At 37.9% G+C, this 19131-nt stretch overlaps 1 protein-coding gene across 4 annotated transcripts in view; it reads right to left on the bottom strand.

The window, feature by feature from the left end:
• Positions 1–19131, bottom strand: part of RAD23B (RAD23 homolog B, nucleotide excision repair protein) — a 36492-nt gene that overhangs the window by 3857 nt on the left and 13504 nt on the right. For 2 of the 4 annotated variants that reach the window (XM_429175.8, XM_025144853.3), the window contains exons 3-9: positions 16849–16928; positions 14672–14928; positions 11325–11380; positions 7796–7923; positions 2183–2306; positions 984–1111; positions 398–574 (exon numbers count right to left, since the gene is read on the bottom strand). In XM_429175.8, the coding sequence (XP_429175.3) occupies positions 398–574; positions 984–1111; positions 2183–2306; positions 7796–7923; positions 11325–11380; positions 14672–14928; positions 16849–16928 (950 nt within the window). The remainder of the gene's footprint in view (positions 1–397; positions 575–983; positions 1112–2182; positions 2307–7795; positions 7924–11324; positions 11381–14671; positions 14929–16848; positions 16929–19131) is intronic. The other 2 variants (XM_015280519.4, XM_046905542.1) reach the window with 1 other exon arrangement.

Below are 19131 nucleotides of genomic sequence, written 5' to 3'. Positions count from 1 at the left end.
CAGTGCTTTGGAAAGAGGGATTACATTGACTCCTTTGTACATGGAAATCAATCACAGTTGACATCATCTTAAATAGTACTCTCTGAGGTTTTTGCCAGAGGGACTGCCCAACATCCCTTCCCTAAGGGAAACTCAATCATCTATTATTTCAGATGGCCTTTGATCACTTAGAGGACTAAGCATCTTTCAAGTAGGACAAACTCAGAGATTTTAGACTAAATGGATAAAAGGTATGTCATTCGAAACACAAAACTACTGTGGCTATGAAATAGCAGAAATAATTCATAAACTACCAGCATAAACTAACAAAAAAAAGCTTGAATTAAGGCACGTCTTAAGCATCCAACAGCCAGCATCTTAGAGCAACAGACAAACATTTCAAAGCAGAAAGGCTCACCCTTTCAATAGCTTCTTTTTCCTGAGGTGTTACTTGAATGTAGCTCATATGACCATTTCCAGCTTCTGCTACTCCTCCAGTGCTGGCACTATCATCACTGCCACTTAAACCTTGTCGGGACTCTATAACTGGCTCATTCAGCATATGAATAAAATGCTCCTGATGCTGGCTTATTTGCTGCGATATGCAGGACAATAAAAGAAAGAAATGTATTAAAATAAAACATGTTTAATTCTTCCATCAGGCAAGTAGGAATATTTACCTTCAGTGAATTAAGCAGTCAAAAAATGTGTAAAAAAATGTGTAGTGAAAAAAATTATTAAACCTAGACACGAGAAATGCAATTCCACATTTAAGTTCAGTTGTGGTTACCCTCTCCTTGATGCCCTTTGCACCTCTCACAAAGAGAGTAAGACTAATTTCTAATGTCATAGCAAAATGTTCTATACGGTAAGAAAAGCTGAAAAGTCAACAATAGTATTATGGAATTCCTATTAACATTTTATCTTAGGTAATGGCAACATCTCCCTTTCTTGTAAAACCTACATCAAAATTACCAGCGCTATTTTGTTGGTTTAAGATTCACCTGTAGTAGTTGAGGATTTTCCCGTCCAATCTGTTGCAGCAATGCTGGTAACAGAGAAGGATTTTGCTGAATGATTTGTCTCATCTGCTGGAATTGAGGCTGATTTCGCAAGAACTCAAGAGGATGTCCTGAAAAATAGTAAGATAATGCCTTCAAAAGGTTAGCATGACTGCTGTAAAAGTACATATCTTACACTGTAACTGTAGACAGAAAAAGGATACTAAATTGGACAATAAACCCCTCGCTGAAGAAGAGTGTTTCTAAGTGTTAGTTACTAAGGTTAAAACATGCATTTTCATCTTACTCAGCTTTCTCTGAAGATCCAACAGGTTTCTCAGGTTTCTGTATCTGATCTCCAGAAGTTTTCTCTTTATGTCTCATCTCTGAGTAACCTCATTCAGAGGCACACAGCCAGCTACTGTCTTCCCTCTAGACCTACAACTGAGTTCCAATTACTGTAATAGGTCAGTTCTTTCCTTCTCAAATAAGTCTTAGAATCCCATCTATTCTGTACTATTAGATACTGCAGTGAATTCAGCACAATCAAAAGTGCTCTGAAACGTTCAATTCTCCAATTCTCTCTCCTTACAGATGAGGCCTGTCAGTCCTATCTGCATTTAATACTCTAGATGCTAACCGGCTTAGAGCTTGAACACTGTCTTTGCTACAGACTAAGAGACATTTTATACCGATTATGCTCCTTTCATACACTTCCTCCACCTTAAGACTGAATTTTCTGCAGTGGGTCCTAACCATTCTGTCAATCACTTGCACTGCATAGAGAAGAGTCCGAGCTCATGGTGGATCTACTAGGTGCTACGTCTAACTGCCTTAATTTGTGGAAAATATGTTAATACAGTTACAGTCAACAGTACACAATGAGATAAAGGAGGAAGCCAGACCCTACGTGAGAGAAAGTATGACCGTCCCCACATTTGTGATCTTACACATAACCCGTAGTGGGGTTATGTGTATGGTCACGATCACAGTATTATTAGAAATTTCAAGGATTATTCCAGATATATAGACATAAAGAGCTTTTTGTTGCAAGCCAGTACCACAGTTAGCTAATTTTTGTGTTATGGCTCTTACCAATTCACTTTGATCAGTTCACAATTACCAAGAATTCAAATTCACTGAAGCACAGAATGCTTCAATGCACATGTTTATTGTATCTCCTCAAAGATAGTCTTTCTTACCTCCTAGTGAAGTAGCGGTTGTAGGTATGGTTGCTACAGCTGCTGCCACTGCTGAAGACTGAGAGGTACCAGTGCTTGCTGCTTGAGTTGGTTCAGCCACAGCCTGATTATCTCCAGGTATACCCTAAAGCCACAGTTGACATTACAGTACAGAATACTGCACATATTTAGATTTCAGAACAAGGAAAAAATATTACTATTTTCTGCAAATGCAAAGCAAGGTGCTGTGACACATGTGCATTTACAAGTCGAGGAGCATATTGTGACAGAAATGATTTGTCATGGTAAATCATCTAATACATCAGTTTAAAAGTGCATTTCAGTCCATGAACAAATACTTCCTATGAATTATGTTCCAAGGTATTTGACATGAATAGAAAAGTTGAACTACTTCCAGTGTTCTGTTACGGTGTTTTGCAAACAAAGTTACCTTACAGCAACAGAATCATATATTACACAATGCTAACTGAACTTACATCAAACAGTTGATTACTTTTTGCTGATAAGAAATTAAGAGGCAGCACAGCTCTTTCAACCACTTTCCTCAACAGAACAGTTTGACAGTCAGCATTGACTAAGTCTTCTGTGAAAATGCCTGAAAAGTTACCAAACTTTTAGCAGAAATAGTCAACTTGTTTCCATGCAAAACACTGAACAGAATACTTCACGTATTAACTAACTGTTCAAGGCAGTGGGCCTTACAAATCTACAAACCCAGACATTACTCTACTACCTTTCTCCTACCTGGAAACCATTCCTACCCTAACTGCGCTCTTTGTCACTGAATTCTCAAAGGCCAAATTTGCCTTTTCCTCCTTGAAGCCTAGAAATACCTTTCTAAGCAGCCTTTTGTATCTTGGCATAGAACAGACACCAGAAAGGTTCCTATATGACTACACCCTGATAGTACCGGAAAAGAGAATTGCCAGGCAGGAGGAACACAAGAAAAGCAGACTCCATGGAGTAGTAAGGCTCCTGACAAGCACTGTATTAACTGAGGGAGTTACATTAAACCCAATCTTGAAGGGGAAAGACTATGTAAGATCATCTACCTTACAACACTCCATTTCCAGGGCACCAAAAATCCACAACAGTTTGAGAAGGCAGAAGGACTGGTATAAAGGAACACATTTCACCTACTTCAAAGGAAAAAGGCAACCTTCAGTTTGGGAACAACTACACACAAGGAAAAGACTGGGTGGAAATAGCCACAGAAGTATAGTTGTACTGTTATTCACTGGGATAATTTTCTTGATTACAGCTGTATAATTCTGTGTTTTGGATCTGTGATAAAAATAGTATTGACAATTCATCAATGCTTTAGTAGTTACAGAACCAGTCTTTTCAGATTCTTGTGCTGCCCTGCCAGCAAGGAACTGGGGATGCACAATACACTGTGAAGGGATGCAGCCAGGTCAGCTGACTTCAACAACCAAAGAGATATCCCAGTGTTGTAAGATAATGCGCTCAGCAATAAAAGTTGGGGAGAAAAGAGGAAGAAAGGGGCAATGTTTCAAGTTATAGCACTTATTTTCCCAAGCAGTTTTTTTGTTTGTTTGTTTTAAAGTGTGATGAAAACCTGCTTACCTGGAGATGGTCAAATATCTGCCTGTCAATGGGAAGTAGTGAACTAATTCCTAATCCTGTTTTGCTTTTGCAAGTAGCATTTTTGCTTTATCTATTAAACTGCCTCTTATTTCAGAATATTTTTCTAATTCTCAGCCCCATGCCAGTGCAAGGAATTGAGCAAGCAGCCACGTGGTGCTTGGTTGTCTACCACAGACAAACCACTACATCAATGCAACCAGATGAGTAAGATGTTTGGAAAACCTACCACAGAAGTCAGTGGTAGGTAATGTTGACTGAAAACCCTGCTGTAACGTGTGCTCTTCACACAATGCATTCATCACTGTCGCTGAACTAAAGTGACAAATACAGAGACAACATAAAGACCACACATAAAAACAGAACTGGACAGTGACCCAGGAAAAACTTTGCCCCATCTGAGAGTTAAGAAACACATCAAGGTATAAGCTGCCTAAAACATCAAGTCTATTTAGGCCACTCAGTGGAATAAATGCAAATGTTCCAACTCATACGTTTTATTACAACTTTGACTCCATAAGCTTGCTACACATTCTTCCTTCCACAAAGTAGTGAGAAAAGTACATTTGTTACATAACTCTGCTGTAACTCTTCTACCACTGTTCTACAGAGCACTGCTTAGATACCTGTTCCCATAAGAATCAGTTAGGCTAAATATAAACAGTAGGAAGAGAAGAGTAAGACTTCAGGACAGAGTTGCACTTTGCTTACAGAAAACAGTGCCCAGCATCAAAACCTGCTTGAGATCAAGAAGCATTTGGATAGCACACTCAGAAATATGGTTTGATTTTTGGGTTGTCCTGTGTGGAGTCTGGAGCTGGACTCCGTGACCCTTATGGGTGCCTTCCAACTTGGGATATTCTACAGTTCTAAGATTTTTGGGAATTCAGTTATAATATATGAACTAAGGTATGACATGGAGTGTACCAATACGGCAAAAAGGAATGGTTTTAAACTGAAAGAGGAGCAATGTAGGCTACATGTCAGGAGGGAATTCTTTACTCAGAGGGCAACGAGGCCCTGGCACAGCTACCCAGAGAAGTTGAGGGTGCCCCAACCCTGAAGGCACTCAAGGCCAGGTTGGATGGGGCCCTGGGCAGCCTCAGCTGGTAGGGGGCAGCCCTTCCCACGGCACAGCACTGGGGTTGGGTGGATTTTCAGGTATCTTCCAAGGCAATCTGTTCTACGACTCCACAGAATCATAGAATGGCCTGGGATGAAAAAGACCTTGAAGATCACCTAGTTTCAACCCCCCTGCTGTGTGCAGGGTCGCAAACCATCAGACCAGGCTGCCCAGAGCCACATCCAGCCTGGCCCTGAATGCCTCCAGGGATGGGGCATCCACAGCTTCTCTGGGCAACCTGTTCCAGTGCATCACCACCCTCCGGGTGAAAAACTTCCACCTAATATCTAACCCAAACCTCCCCTGTCCTAGTTTAAAACCATTCCCCTTCGTCCTATATCACCCTCGTAAACAGTTGTACCCCCTCCTGTTACGCCCTTCAAGTACTGGAGCATGATCTTATGAACATGGGTTAACCTTCTGGAATTACTGGTTCACTTCACATATTCTCAGGCATGCGCTGTCATGGCTCTCTGTATCCAGACCAAGCAGTGCATGTTTGTTTAAACCTCAAGTCTGTCCTTGAATGGAAACACTATGGAAACTAGCCTAACCAAATTTACTTAGAGATAATTTACTATTTTGAATATTGTCTGAATTCTTAAATACAACGTTGAAGTATTACTATCAAAAAAACCAAACAAATCACCATACAAACCAAGACTATGTGTGATGGTAATCAGTAAGGCATATGCACCTCCTTTACGCAGCTATACAAGCAGGATATCAACTAATGTAAACTTAAATTTGGAATGTAAACATTACTAGAACTGTGAGAAGGGCATTTTTTGCCTTACGGTGGGTTAAATCTGTTTACAGTTTAACCGAACACGAGAGTGGTTTTTTAGCTGATACTATTTACCACTGGTGCATGTAATAATCGTATCAGGCACAGCCCAAGGAACATACACATTTCTGTACAAGGAGGTTGTAAAGAATTAGACGGTTCAATGACTGACAGAACATCTCTCTAATTAAGGAGTTAATAAAACCTTTGGTCAAAATCAGATTTGAACCTAAATGCCTTCCAAAGACAAGCCTGAAGTATAGAAAAAAAACCTTGTGTTTTAGAATTGTAAATCTCCTTCTACAAACACAGCTCAAGGATATAGGACAATATAAGATTGGGAAACTAAGCTGTGAAAATTGAATAGCTTGTTGTCTGATCCCACTTGCTGTCAGTGATTCTTCAGTGCTAATCTGCAGAACAGCTACATTAAGTACTGATACTCTCTTGACCTTTCCTTTCCAATAATTCATAGGCTTTTTTTTTTGGTACTGATTCTTTAAACCACAATAACTGTGTGCGCTTAAGAGCTCAACATCATAAAGCTACCCTGCAGATCATCTGGAGGCTGTTCAATTAGGAGATCAAAGAACTGTGTTATCAGTGGAACAATACTAACCAAGGAAAACATTTTCCTGATGCAGCAGAATGGTCATGAACATATTTAGATAGACCAAGAACAGTCTAACAGATCAAGTGCACCTATAGCGTTTTTCTAACACGAAAACAGAAGTCTGCCTACTAATGTTCTCAGAGAACAAGATTCCTTCTCCCCACTCCTTTCTCCAGCTGACAGAACACAGAGAACATTTTCAGAAAAGGATAACAAAAAATAGAAGGGAACCCACATATGGAAGAGAAAGACCTACTGAACAAGAAATTAACTAACCCAGGACAGAATTGATCTGTTTGATTAACAAACATGCCACCTGTTAAACTCTACTTCAAGGACACACTGTTTCTCTTCAGGACTTCCTGAGCACAAATAAGCTAAAGCAGGGAAATACTATTCTGACTGCAAAAGCACTACACGCTGTATGCGACTGGGGAATGCATATCAAATGCAACACTTCAAAGGGGCATTAGATTTATGCACAAACTAAATGCACAGTGAGCAGACAGTAAAATCAACACTTTCCAAGGCATGAAAAATAAATATTTGAGATCTCCAGGTTAATGACAGCTGGACTGGAACTACTACATTTGCCCTCAGGGTATCAAGAATTCAAAGCCTGTGTTTGCTCCCGTACCAGATGAGAGTTTAACCTTTTACATCCATGTACTCAAAACATTCGTTACCCATTTTAAAACTGCAGGTTACAATGTCCTGGGATCATTCATGTGAGTAGCAACCATGCCCGTGACTGGTAGTTTTATGTACTAATGAAAAATTTTGTTTACAAATGGGAAACTTTGCAGTTGAAGGTCAGTTTTTATATCAGTCTCTCGGAAATTCTGTTCTCATATTCTGCAGGGACTGCAGACAAAACAGCTGGCTTTAAAATGAGATATAATTAAAACAGCAACAACAAAGACGACAACAAAAAATCCTAAAACAACTTACAAGATTCCCATTAAAGTGAAGTTACTATTTTATTACCTCTCAAGTCAATCAAGTTCATTTCACTTTTGAAATTGTGTTTTTGAAGAGGGAAATTGTTTCTTGTCCAGAACACTGCATAAGTAAGGCACTTGTTAATAAAAACTTACAAGTCCTTCTGTTTGGAAAACACATTAATATGATTGTTGTGTACAATAAGTAGTAATGATGAACTGGAATTTCTGAAGTGCTACCTTGGTGATGTTATACTGATAAAAACAACATTATCACTAAGATGTCACAACAATCACTGCTTGGGTTGGTCATCGGCAATTAGAGCTACCAGTGAAACCAGGCATAGAGCATACACATATAGCCACAAAAATCAACACAGAATATAAACAAAGAAGTGATAGATGTAGCTAACAACAACTTCAGTATTTCCTACAGCATGTGATTAAAACAATATTCAAAATAACAGATAAATAAAATAGGAAGTTCTTCAATGAGGACAAAAGAAGCAGCAAAAGAACGGAGTATACATGAGAAACTGCTCACCATTAAAAGGTATTCCACTGCTCTGTCTGGATTGTTGAAGCTGGCTCTCAGCGCTGCAATTACTTGCTCACGTTCATAGCCCATGGACATGATTTCAGTCACCATATTCTCATAGGACTGACCTGTCACTAGAAGTAACATGATGACCATTGTAAGTGAATAAGGTTCCAAAAAAAACGAACAAAAAAAAAAGCATAAAAAGCTTCAATGGAGAAATGTCACTTCTACCCAAATTTGAGTCATTCACTGAAGTGTAAACACTGAGTCACAGCAACTTTGCCATGGTTCTATCAAAATATGTTCAGATGGTTTCATTATGCATTTGGTTGGAACAGTAGAGTTCTAGGATAATGAATACTACAAACTTCTATTGAAAAAAGCAGCACATGACAATTCTGACTTCATAATTGAAACACTATTCCATTTCTATGCTCTTCTCAAAGCTCAAGGATGTCATTACAGCTAATATTCAATTCCTAATATAATTAAGAAAAGTCTCCTGCAGTGTAAGTTTGGAAATCAAGTTTTTTGGGCCGAAACCTGCTTGTCAGACTCTATTAGCCATTGAGGTTCTTCCCTAAGAAAGACTTTACACTAAGCTATGGTTAGAAAGATGACAAAGTTATGATCAAATTATAACTATCTACTAACTATGAGCTGGTAACAACAGTTGAAGTAATTTAACCAACTTAACTTGGAGCAACTAAAGTCAGGAAGAAGACTGAAGTTATATCTAGGAGAATCTCAAGACTTTAGTGACGATTAAATCATCACAATGTATTTTTGACTAGATATCCATCACACTAATTTCCAATCTTTCTGGGTACAGACTAAGCCTGGCTCATACATATCAAGACAAAAAGGTACAAATATTGTATATGGAACAGTTTAAGGACAGCTCATGATAGTACTAGTATAGAAATAAATGAAATGATTTATTCATAAACTGCTTCATTTACTTTTGTTAAAAACCGAGACGAAGTTTAAAAAAACCCTCAGAAACAAAAAGGAAAAAACTACTCTATTCTGAATTGTAATTGAACAACATTTTAAGGGATACTTCCCACAGAGAGTCATAACAAAAAATCAAAAAAAATATTCAAAAGAATAGAACAGCACTAGCTCAAAGATACTTGTGCATTATGCATAAATAATGATTTAACATCTATGGGCTCGTCTGAGTACCCACTGTTCAAACTTCAAAACAGAAAATTTAACCAGCTTAAATGAAGGTATGTACATGTCTTTACATACAGCCATTATTTTACATATGCATTTCCTTAAAATAAGCAATTGTGCAAACTTTGCCTTAAAAATTATGTATTATTGTATATATCTTTAAAAAGTAAAAAAGCCTAAACAGTTGTCCCAATACAGTGATTTTTATTAACTTTCTCCTCTTATTTTCCTGTCCACCAACAGTTTACTCTTTCTATTGACCATGAACTAATGAAGATGAACAGCACACAGAATACCTTTTCATTTAATTAGTTAATACTTAAACATTTCTGTAGTGCTTTTTCCAATAACAGCTTGGTAGAGACCAGAGCAGTATGACAGATTTTGTACAGAAAAAAAAGAAAGAAGGAAACAGAAGTACTGTGAACCTAAGCACATGTACTCAATACACAGTCAACTTAAACAGTCTACTAACAAGAGACCAACAGCAGTAATTCAGGAATTGCACACCAGCAGTACCATTATACAGCCGAGATTCCTTCTAAATAGCATTAGCTAAGAATGTTTGTGAGGCTGCAGCTGGGTGTGCTTGCCTGCTGGCCACAGCTGCTCATGCTGTGGTATACGCCAAGACACCACTGCTGTCCAATGTACACATTTGGTCTCTGCTGTTTAACAACACACATCCCAGGCGAGGTTTCATAGGATCACAGAATGATTTGGGTTGGAAGAGACCTTAACGTCCCTCACCAGATGAGGCTGTCCAGGGCCATATCCAACCCAGCCTTGAGTGCCTCCAGGGATGGGGCACCCACAGCTTCTCTAGGCTGCCTACTCCAGCACCTCAAAACAAAAGCAATTCAGTAGAAAACAATCTCTGTTTCTAAGTGAAGTCTATTATGTTCAGACAACATAACTGAGAAGCCCCAGTATGAACATGTCTAGGATCCCATTTAGGATGCAAAAACATACTACATGAATTCAGGCAAGCAAATTCCTTTTAAAATAATTTCTGAAGGAAAAGAGCTCATGCCTATTGCCTTCAGAAATGTTTTGGCATGTAACTCAGCAGCATGCTTCTCTGGAAAACTACATTCAGTGTCCTGTGCTTCCAAATGTTAGGGTCATGCGTTTACTATACTAGAAACCAAAAGAACTTTCACATAAAATAGATATGCACAGTGGTCCTCTTCTCCTACACTAAAAAGAAAGAAGTCTTTTCATCAGCTTTATAGGTATCTGTATCACAACAATCAGTTTAACTAAGATAGTTGGTCATTACAGTTTACAGGAGTATTTATGATTACCTCATCTCTGTCATTAAGCAATAATGAATATTTAAGGAAGCCTGTAGCACCTCTGGTACTTTAAAAACACAACAGAAGTAGACTGTTTCCTACAGTACCTGTTAGTTATTTCAGCTCATGTAGTTTTTTGGTCTACACCAGCACATCCTAATACAAAACCCTAAACAGACTAAACCTTCTGGTTACTAACACATGTTAAACATTTCTTGCTTTTAGAACACCTAAGGCTGTTTAGTCACAATACCTGCTTTCAATGCATCCAAATACTGCTACACAAAAATGTATGTGAAAGATTTTCATTCAACATTTTGTTCTAAGATACAGGTTAATGTTTACAGAAAAAGACAATAAAAGTCCACTTCATCTTTATTTCTGTGCGCTAACTTGCTACACTCAAAAAATTACTTCGAAAAATTTAAGTAGGGGTACCGTTTATCTAATAATTTCCTATGTACCAGAATAGGCACAAGACAAGTACAGAAATTCCTACTATTTTTATTCTTTTTATTCTAATGAGAAACAAAGACATTTAAACCATCAAAAAAAGTGAACTGAACATTAGTATATGGAGACATTCACTCCTCAACCCAGACAGTAGCAGAGTCACTGCATTCATCCACTCTGACAGATTCAAAGTAGATTCTCTGACAGCATTGTCAAAGCAGAACAGGTGAATAAAGGCAGCCATTTTATATGACCTGCTCACTAGGAAGCAAAGGTAAAAAGAAGAACGTATACATATTTACATCTACTATTTTATCCCCGCCAATTCAACTGAACAGTCAGAAGAGAAATTAAGGAAAGCATTAAAAAAACTAGGAATAAAGATCTTCTTTTACACAATAAGAATACATGAAGTGAAATATTCTTCAGTAGAGAATTCTTGATGCTGGTTCTAAGATATTAAGTTCAACTCAGAAAAGCGTACTTTGATCACAACTTTAGCAATGACAGATATAGAAGAGAATGTCAACATCTGCTAATCCGTCATTTGTTTCTGCTGCACCAAAATAATGTCTACATTAAAAAAACACTCCACTTACCAAGTGCACTTATAGCATCCTCAAAAAGATTTGATCGAGATGTATCACCTGTTGTACTGTAAGATGAAGACAAGTGCAATGGTAATTACAAAACTTTGGAAAACTTCCTATTTTTTATTTATTTTTCAAAAAAGCAGCAGCAGCTGTAACTCTTAAATGGCCCCTTTTGCTTTTTTTTTTTTTAGGGAATAAAATGGTTTTCCAAAGAACTTTAGCTTGGATTTATACTAAGACCAGATTTTATAAACTTACAATGCTACCACTTTTAACACTGACAGACCGACCTCTCCCTCTACCCCCCAATATTTTGGCTCTTACCCATCTGTTCAGGGATTAGCCATCTGTTTGCTAGAATGTTTTAAGGAGTGGGAGAACAAGGTTTTTCAAATCAGACAGCAGTCTCCTTAACTGCCTCCTCTTATTCACTGGTATAATTTGGTTTCACCTCAGTGAGGACCCAAGGAGGTCCGTGGGAAGCACTTCTTAAAATATCAGTATCTTATTTTTCCAGTACAACAAATTGCTGGTATTTGCAATTATTCTCTCTCAAATTATCAAAATTATTACGTTACAGGAGAAAAGACTCACCAAGGAGCACAGACATACAACAGCAGGCAGATGAACCCCAGTAGCCCAATTAGAGCCAAGGGAGCCTGTCTCAGCTCTTTCCAGGGCTGCAAGCTGAAGCTCATCAGCCTGATGGGCTGGGGGTAATACCCTCAGTGAGTCAACAGAAGGTGATCTCTAGATCATCAAGGGCACTACTGTCTACACGGTGATGGGACTCACCATATGTGGCCAGAAAAAGCTTTTGGAGGTTGTGAAAGACTTATCATGGACTATTTAGAGGAAAGTGAAAGGCACGGAAAGGGAAGTATTAAGGCACTCTGTGGATGAAAAGTATGGGGTGAAGAAGAGGAGGAAAAGACAACTGGAAAGGATCAGACATATGTAAACAGCACTTGACTGGTCATGCCCTGCACCTGATCACCAGCCTGTCCTAGGCATAATTTTAAATAATTTTTCCATTACCAAGAGTGCATCCATTCAATATGCAGGAGTGTATGGAGGTCTAGATGCCAGCAACTGAAGAAGGGATGGACCACACAGGCCTATGTCAAACTGAATAAACTGGAATGCATGCACGTGCACGAGGATGTGTACTTTGGCACGCACACATGAGTGAATGTCAAGGCTGACCAGCTGTTGAGCAGGATAAGAGGCTTGAGAGCCAGGTATGGAATGGCTGAGAATCAGAGTCAGCTGCTGGAAGGACTGTAGCACCTGAGCATCAGCTACAGGTAAGGGCATTGGCCTTAGTCAGGTAGCAGGGAGGTCCATTTGTTTGTGTATCCATGCATGAGAGAGCAGGGCATCTAGGGACTAGGTACTGGTACAACACATGCCTACAGCCATAACGGATCCACTGTGTGTATGTGTATATGAGTAGGGTACAGAGGAAGTCTGAATATGAGCAGCTAGAATGGGGTTGCTAGGCTCCCCATTCAGGAGGTTGGCTGTATATGCAAGTGCCAATAGCTAGAGAGACTGGGAGATCTAGGGTTTTGCTACTGGAATAGACTAAGGCCAGTTACTGGATGGATTCATTTTCTGGGTACGTATGTATGTATTCTTCACCAGTAAGTTTTGCCTTTGAGTATTAAGATGTGAATGGCATGAGACTGATGGTGATGTATGTTTGCGTGAGTACTTTTTTTTTTTGGTCTGTGCTGATCTGTGCCAGCCATACATATAGGTACATATATACTGTGCACATGTGTACCCACAGGGTACATGTGCTCCATCTCAGTACTTGACAGACCTGGGGACATGGAACTGCAGCTACCTCACATCTACCAGGCTACAGAGCTGGCAACTCCTAACAGCAGCAAGTGTAAGATAATATTAATCTGAACCAGTTTTTAAAAAATGACATCAGAAATATGACAGGTAACTACATATACTTCACTATCACTAGTAAGATTTACAACAACTGCAATTGATTAAAGGCAAAAAAGAAAAATAGCTTGCCAGGCCAAGGGTAAAAAAAAGAAAAAACAAACATGCTTCAGTCTTAGTAATTTAGCTTCTAAAGCAAATCAAAAAAAATTTGGCAGGTAATAACACAGTATTTCTCAGGTTTTTCTTCAGCTTTCTCCTTTAAGTATTTACACTGAGACTCCCTTACTGCAGGTTTTACAACACCGCAGTTTTTACATGAAAAACATGGAAAATTGTTTTAGTACTAAAGATTAAATTTTATCTTTGAACCCACTGTACAAGCTGAGCAGCAAAAAAAGCACTCATTAGGAATTTTAAGTTCTACTGACAACTGAAGCTTCATTTGTAACTTGTCATAAACAGATGTAATTTCTCAGATGTAATTTTTTTGCAAAATTAAATCAACAATTAAGGTATTCAGTGCATGAAATTGAGAAAAAACTGAGATTTTTAGGACATTAGCCAATTAAATGTTTTGTTTCCTCAACATCAAAACAAATCAATATTTGATGGCATTTAAGTACAACCATTTCAAAAATTAATCTCCTGTGCACTGGAATTCACATAAATAATACAGAAATAATTGCAAACCAACATGAAAAATGAAGACCTGATGCTATGCAGCATTCAAAGGCCATAAAAATATAGTTAACAAGATTCTAATCCCATGCAACACTTAGGTAATTTTAGGTGAGCAAAGTCCAGAGTACAGAACAGGGAGGTAACCTCTAACTTTGCACTTGATTTTCCTGAATGTTGAGAATTGAGGTTAAAAGGTATCCCAGTTCCCACAGCTACCTGCATATTGGCCAAGTATTAGCCAGAATGACTAGGTTTGTGGACTTAAGTAATTACATGATTAAGAGCGACGTTTTAATTTATGCTTTGGAAAAAATAAAAAAGCTCTTTCCAAAAGTTAAGAGCAATATAGAGCACGGTTCAAAGCTAACCGGTATGATGTATGATACAAAACACAACCAGAGTTGCATGAACTAGAGAGGACACACCCCTGTGAAAAGCTTTGGTAACAGCAGTTCTCCACACAGTTGAATATCACTATAAGAAATTTTGGGCCACAGTCACTCTGAAACACCTGGAGACAGAACAACAATTCCTGTGTCAATAAATTCCCCACTCCACAGGTTTAGTCAAAAGACCACATTCCCACATGAAAAAGTACAAAGTAATTTTGTAGTTGAGTCAGGGACTGAAGTTACAGACAAGAAGAAAAGTTAGGTAGAACAGAAAAAGTGACTGGACTAATACTAATGGAAAACTCAACTCAAGCCAGAACTAGAAGCAATAGAAATAGACAAGAGAAGCTGTTTTTGGAAGTTCATTCATACCTCTCATTTGATGACAGGCTGACAGCAGTTGGTGCATCTGCTGGTTTTTCTGCTGGCTTCTCTTCTTTAGGAGTACTCACAGGTTCAGATTCACAAGCAACTGCAGCTGGTGCTGGAGTGGTAGGATCAGGAGCTGGCACAGGAGCAGCTGCAGGAGTTGGTGCAGAGACTGGTGTGGGAGCTGCAGTTGTCACACTAACGCCAGTAGTGGAATTAGTCTGCTGAGTTGCTGTAGTCGCTGCAGTTGCTGCTTTGGGCTATTGGAGGACAACAGAATTCAGACACAACACAACAAAGCTATTAAACTAATGCTTCCTATAGTGAATAGAATGATTAAGTTCTATAATAACCATTTGTTGTTGAGGCAGCAGTGTCAAACACAACCATAACATTAATCTCTTCCAAGATAATCTATACTTTTTATTGTGCTTAAATTGGCAACTGGTAGTGTCACTCAAGTAGTTATTTAGACACCTAAACATTCACAGTATTCACGCATGATGTGAAATGCAAAAGTGAGGTCCAAATATTTATAAACTGCAATACTCTAAATGTGAGAACAATCTTGTGTATTGTAAAAGCATATTTTTTAGATGAAACAGTCATCAGAAGATATCTGACAAGAGTAGTAAGTGTAAGGTTTTTTCACCACTCATATTTGTAATAAAGGGATAAAGGCAAAAATCACTTTTCATTATGAATTTTGTTTTCTGAAAAACGAGATGCTAAGAAAGGGTAATAAATGTAAGCTTCATCAGTAACAAGTTTAACTTATGTACTGTTTACTGATTTAAAGCATCACGCAAATAACACTTCACATGTTTGAGTTTTATAGTAAGTACCGGGAGTCCAGCAGAATCAAGCACTATCAGACCAACAGCAAGAAATTCATGTTTGCTAATACTCACACAACTGCACTTTAATCTTCATGCCTCACTATTGGAAACATGAATTTTTGATGTAGTATTAGATCCATCAGAAAGAAATAACTTTTGGAATTGAATTTTTGAAAGCTGTATCCCTGTAGTTCCTTACCTACACATATCTTTAAGGTCTGCCCACATCCTCACCTCACCAAGAGAAACAGCATAACAACTACTTACTCGAAGAGAACTGCGTTCAGGCAATGTTTTTTTTTGTTTGTTTTAAATTAGGGAACATGTATTTCCTCCCTTTGTCTGAAAGGAAAGTCTGAGATTGAACAGCTTTCAGCAGGTAAAGATGACTTTAACAAGCATTCACAGAAAAAAAAAGTCACTGATTATGATCATCAGAAAAAGTTTGCAGTTGTGCTTGTGCAACAGCACCTCTTCCCCAGAATCGACTCACAAGTAAAAAAAACTGAACTTGAACAGAAAGACTGTAATAATTCAGAACTGCCCAACACTGAAGCAGTGTTGACATAAGCAGGTATTGCATTTAGCAATTTTTGTTGAGTCTTTGTCTCTCATATTCTCCTTTGTGTATAAACAAAATGAAAAACACACTCTGAAAACCTATCCATATCTGCCTCTACTGATAAGTGCCACAAATTGCATACCACAAACTAGAGCATTTGTTTATTCACAAGTAAAACAACAGCTACATTCAAATGAAGAATCTTAGGAACTAATACTGGACACATGTGAAGTGCAACTGAACTTAGGTTTTCTTCAAGAGGAGGACGTGTAACGCCACAGTTACCCTCATACCTCAAGACATAGATGAAGCCAGTTTAATTCAAACCCCAAGTGCCTGGAAGAAGTAGATAATCAATGGCTTGATTCTCTGACAGCAATCTAACAACCGGTCAAAAGCAGAGACACATCAAGCAGACGTCACAGCCATTTCCTTTAATTTGCAACTGTAGCCCTTCAAGACTCTCATATTTATTGATGGAACTTTTCTGTTAAGCCACCAGGTTTAAGTTTCTGAGCTTCACAAAAGGAACAGCCATGAGTTTTGAAAAGCAACATGGCAAGAATTGAATAAATTCTGTACAGATAATTTAGTAACAAACTTACCTGGTTTCCTTTCCTCCTTTTAAGAAAAGCCCTGGAGGGATCAAGTCTATTCAAACAGTTACATTAACATAGAATAAAACTTTCAGAGAACAAGTTTCCATTGGTTTTATGGCATGTAAAAACAATGAAAAAAAGTGAAAGGAATTTTCCTTTCAAAAATAAGGATTTACTCACTTTTGTCACCATAACCACCACAAAGTTCTTCTCATCTATTTTATATTCTTTAAGAGCAGTATCATCATTAAGAATTTTACCTGGCAAATAAAGCATGAAAATTTGTAAGAAGTCACGTAATGGGTCATTAGATGACTTTGGTATTCCCTCACATTAACACAGCTCCAAAACCACATAAAAGTAAGTCTTTTGCATACTTATGAACTTAGTCATTTTGAAGTGTTTCAGCCATTAAGTTTTGGCAGTACAGTTCCAACTCGTTTTCCTCCTATGATGTCCATTGTTAGCTGCAACTCTGACATCTGCTCAAAGTTTTAAATCTGCTTTCAAGTAGTTTAAAACAGAAGCGTCAAATCAACAGTAGAACAAATCTTTCTGTAAACGCAGATACAAATAATGCAGAGAAAAGGTATTAGCATACGGTAAGCTGAACAGAATAACTTATATCTGTTTACACACAAGACACAGCAAGAAAACTCCTGTCTGCTCTTTTCTGCTAGCCCTTTAAATTTAATACACTATCTACAGTTGCCTGCCACAGTTTATCTGCATGACACACATTCACGGACTTCACAACTTCAAAAAATTGTTCATAAAAGAAGGCTAAAGCATTAGAAAAATCTAGAACTGCTCCACATCTGCTACCCTGACAGATGTGGGGTTTTTTTTGTTATACTACCACTTCCTATGTTTCATAAGCAGAGATGGTACTGTGGCTATTTACCTCCCTTTCTACAAGAACTTAAAATCAGAGAACTGAATATACAACAGTGAGTTTTATAGTACTTATTCTACTACAGAATTTTCACTACATATTTCATGGCTTTAATTGATTCATTTTTTGAAGACATGCCAATGGCCACTTCCCCATTTCAGCATTAAAATGCAAATTTTCATAACCATTCTCAGTGTAGCAGAATACACCATTTAATTATAACTAGCAGGACACATCCTTATACTGATTGCAAGGAAATCAAGATGTACGTACACATTATGGCACTAAAAACACAAACGAGGTGCTACTGTCCCACTCCACATAGTTTCCAGCATGGCCTTTCAGGTCAAATGACCAAGAACACATTAAGTGTAAGGCAGCAGCAGTACTGGTAACGTATGTAGCAGACGGTGCAGCATCTGACTCAGGACCTATACAGGCTTACTTACACTTTTCCAGTTTATACGGACTTTAGGGAAGGAGCTTGCTTCTCAGGACACACTGTTCTTAGGGGTTTTAGATTCTATGCTAGTACAGATGACAAAAGAAGAACTACTGCACTGCTGATTAGCCCTTTTTTTTTTTTTTTAAATAAGAAACTGTTTTAGTTACAAGTAAGTGTTTTTTCATCAGGTCCAGGAAGGATATCAATGTGCTATCACTTACACTTTCACCAAAATATGAAAAGACTTCATATTCATAAAAGTTCATTTTAATGTAAAAACGTCAATACAACCTTGCATCTCTTGTCCAAGAAAACGAAACATATCTTTGAGAAGCATTCTCAAGCATGACATGGCTATGCAAATATGAGAGTATCATTACAAAGAGCAGAGTTCCATTTTATATCTTATTTCCTACATTTTCTACTGCCTGTGCATCATACAGCGCATGCAGATAAATTCTGGCTTTTGAAAATACGTAAACCATATTCTAGGATCTTACGCAACCCAATTTATTTTTTTTTAGATCACCAAGTATTAAAAATGTCATACGATTTTATGTATTGTACAAAGCCTACCATATGCCTTTATTGTATATGAGACTCTCACCTTCACGTTCATGTGCATTTTCTTTATTTAAGGACAGGGACGAACTTTGCTAAGAAAAACAGTTGTGTGAAGTTCCTACAAACAAGTACAGATTTCTGACTTCTCTTCTGATTATCATCTTTCTATCATGACTAGCATCTTCATCTTATCACCAGTGAAAAACCAGTACTGCTTATAAAGCAGTAAGATAGGGGGAAAAAAAAAAAATCACCAGAATTTCATTCAGGCACAATCTAAGAGAAAAAAAGCATAACTGTGGGTTTAGTGATAAAACGTTCTGAATTCTGACTTCGAGTGAAAACAAAAACTGTCTCTGTGTTTAATAACAGAATGAATCAGTGAGGTAGAAAAACAACAAAAAAACATGACCACAAAATTTCAACGAACTATTTCATATCTTTATCTAACATTAGCATGCTTTTTGCTACCACAAAACACACACTTTTAAATGACTGCTTGGAAGTACTACAAATAACAAAAACAAGAACACTTCAAACTAAAAAACAGTTTTGGTGG

The sequence above is a fragment of the Gallus gallus genome, chromosome Z (genome assembly GCF_016699485.2).
Source record: "Gallus gallus isolate bGalGal1 chromosome Z, bGalGal1.mat.broiler.GRCg7b, whole genome shotgun sequence".
NCBI classification, from domain to species: domain Eukaryota; kingdom Metazoa; phylum Chordata; class Aves; order Galliformes; family Phasianidae; genus Gallus; species Gallus gallus.
Note: the sequence above shows the minus strand (reverse complement) of the source record. Positions and strands in the feature narration are given on the sequence as shown.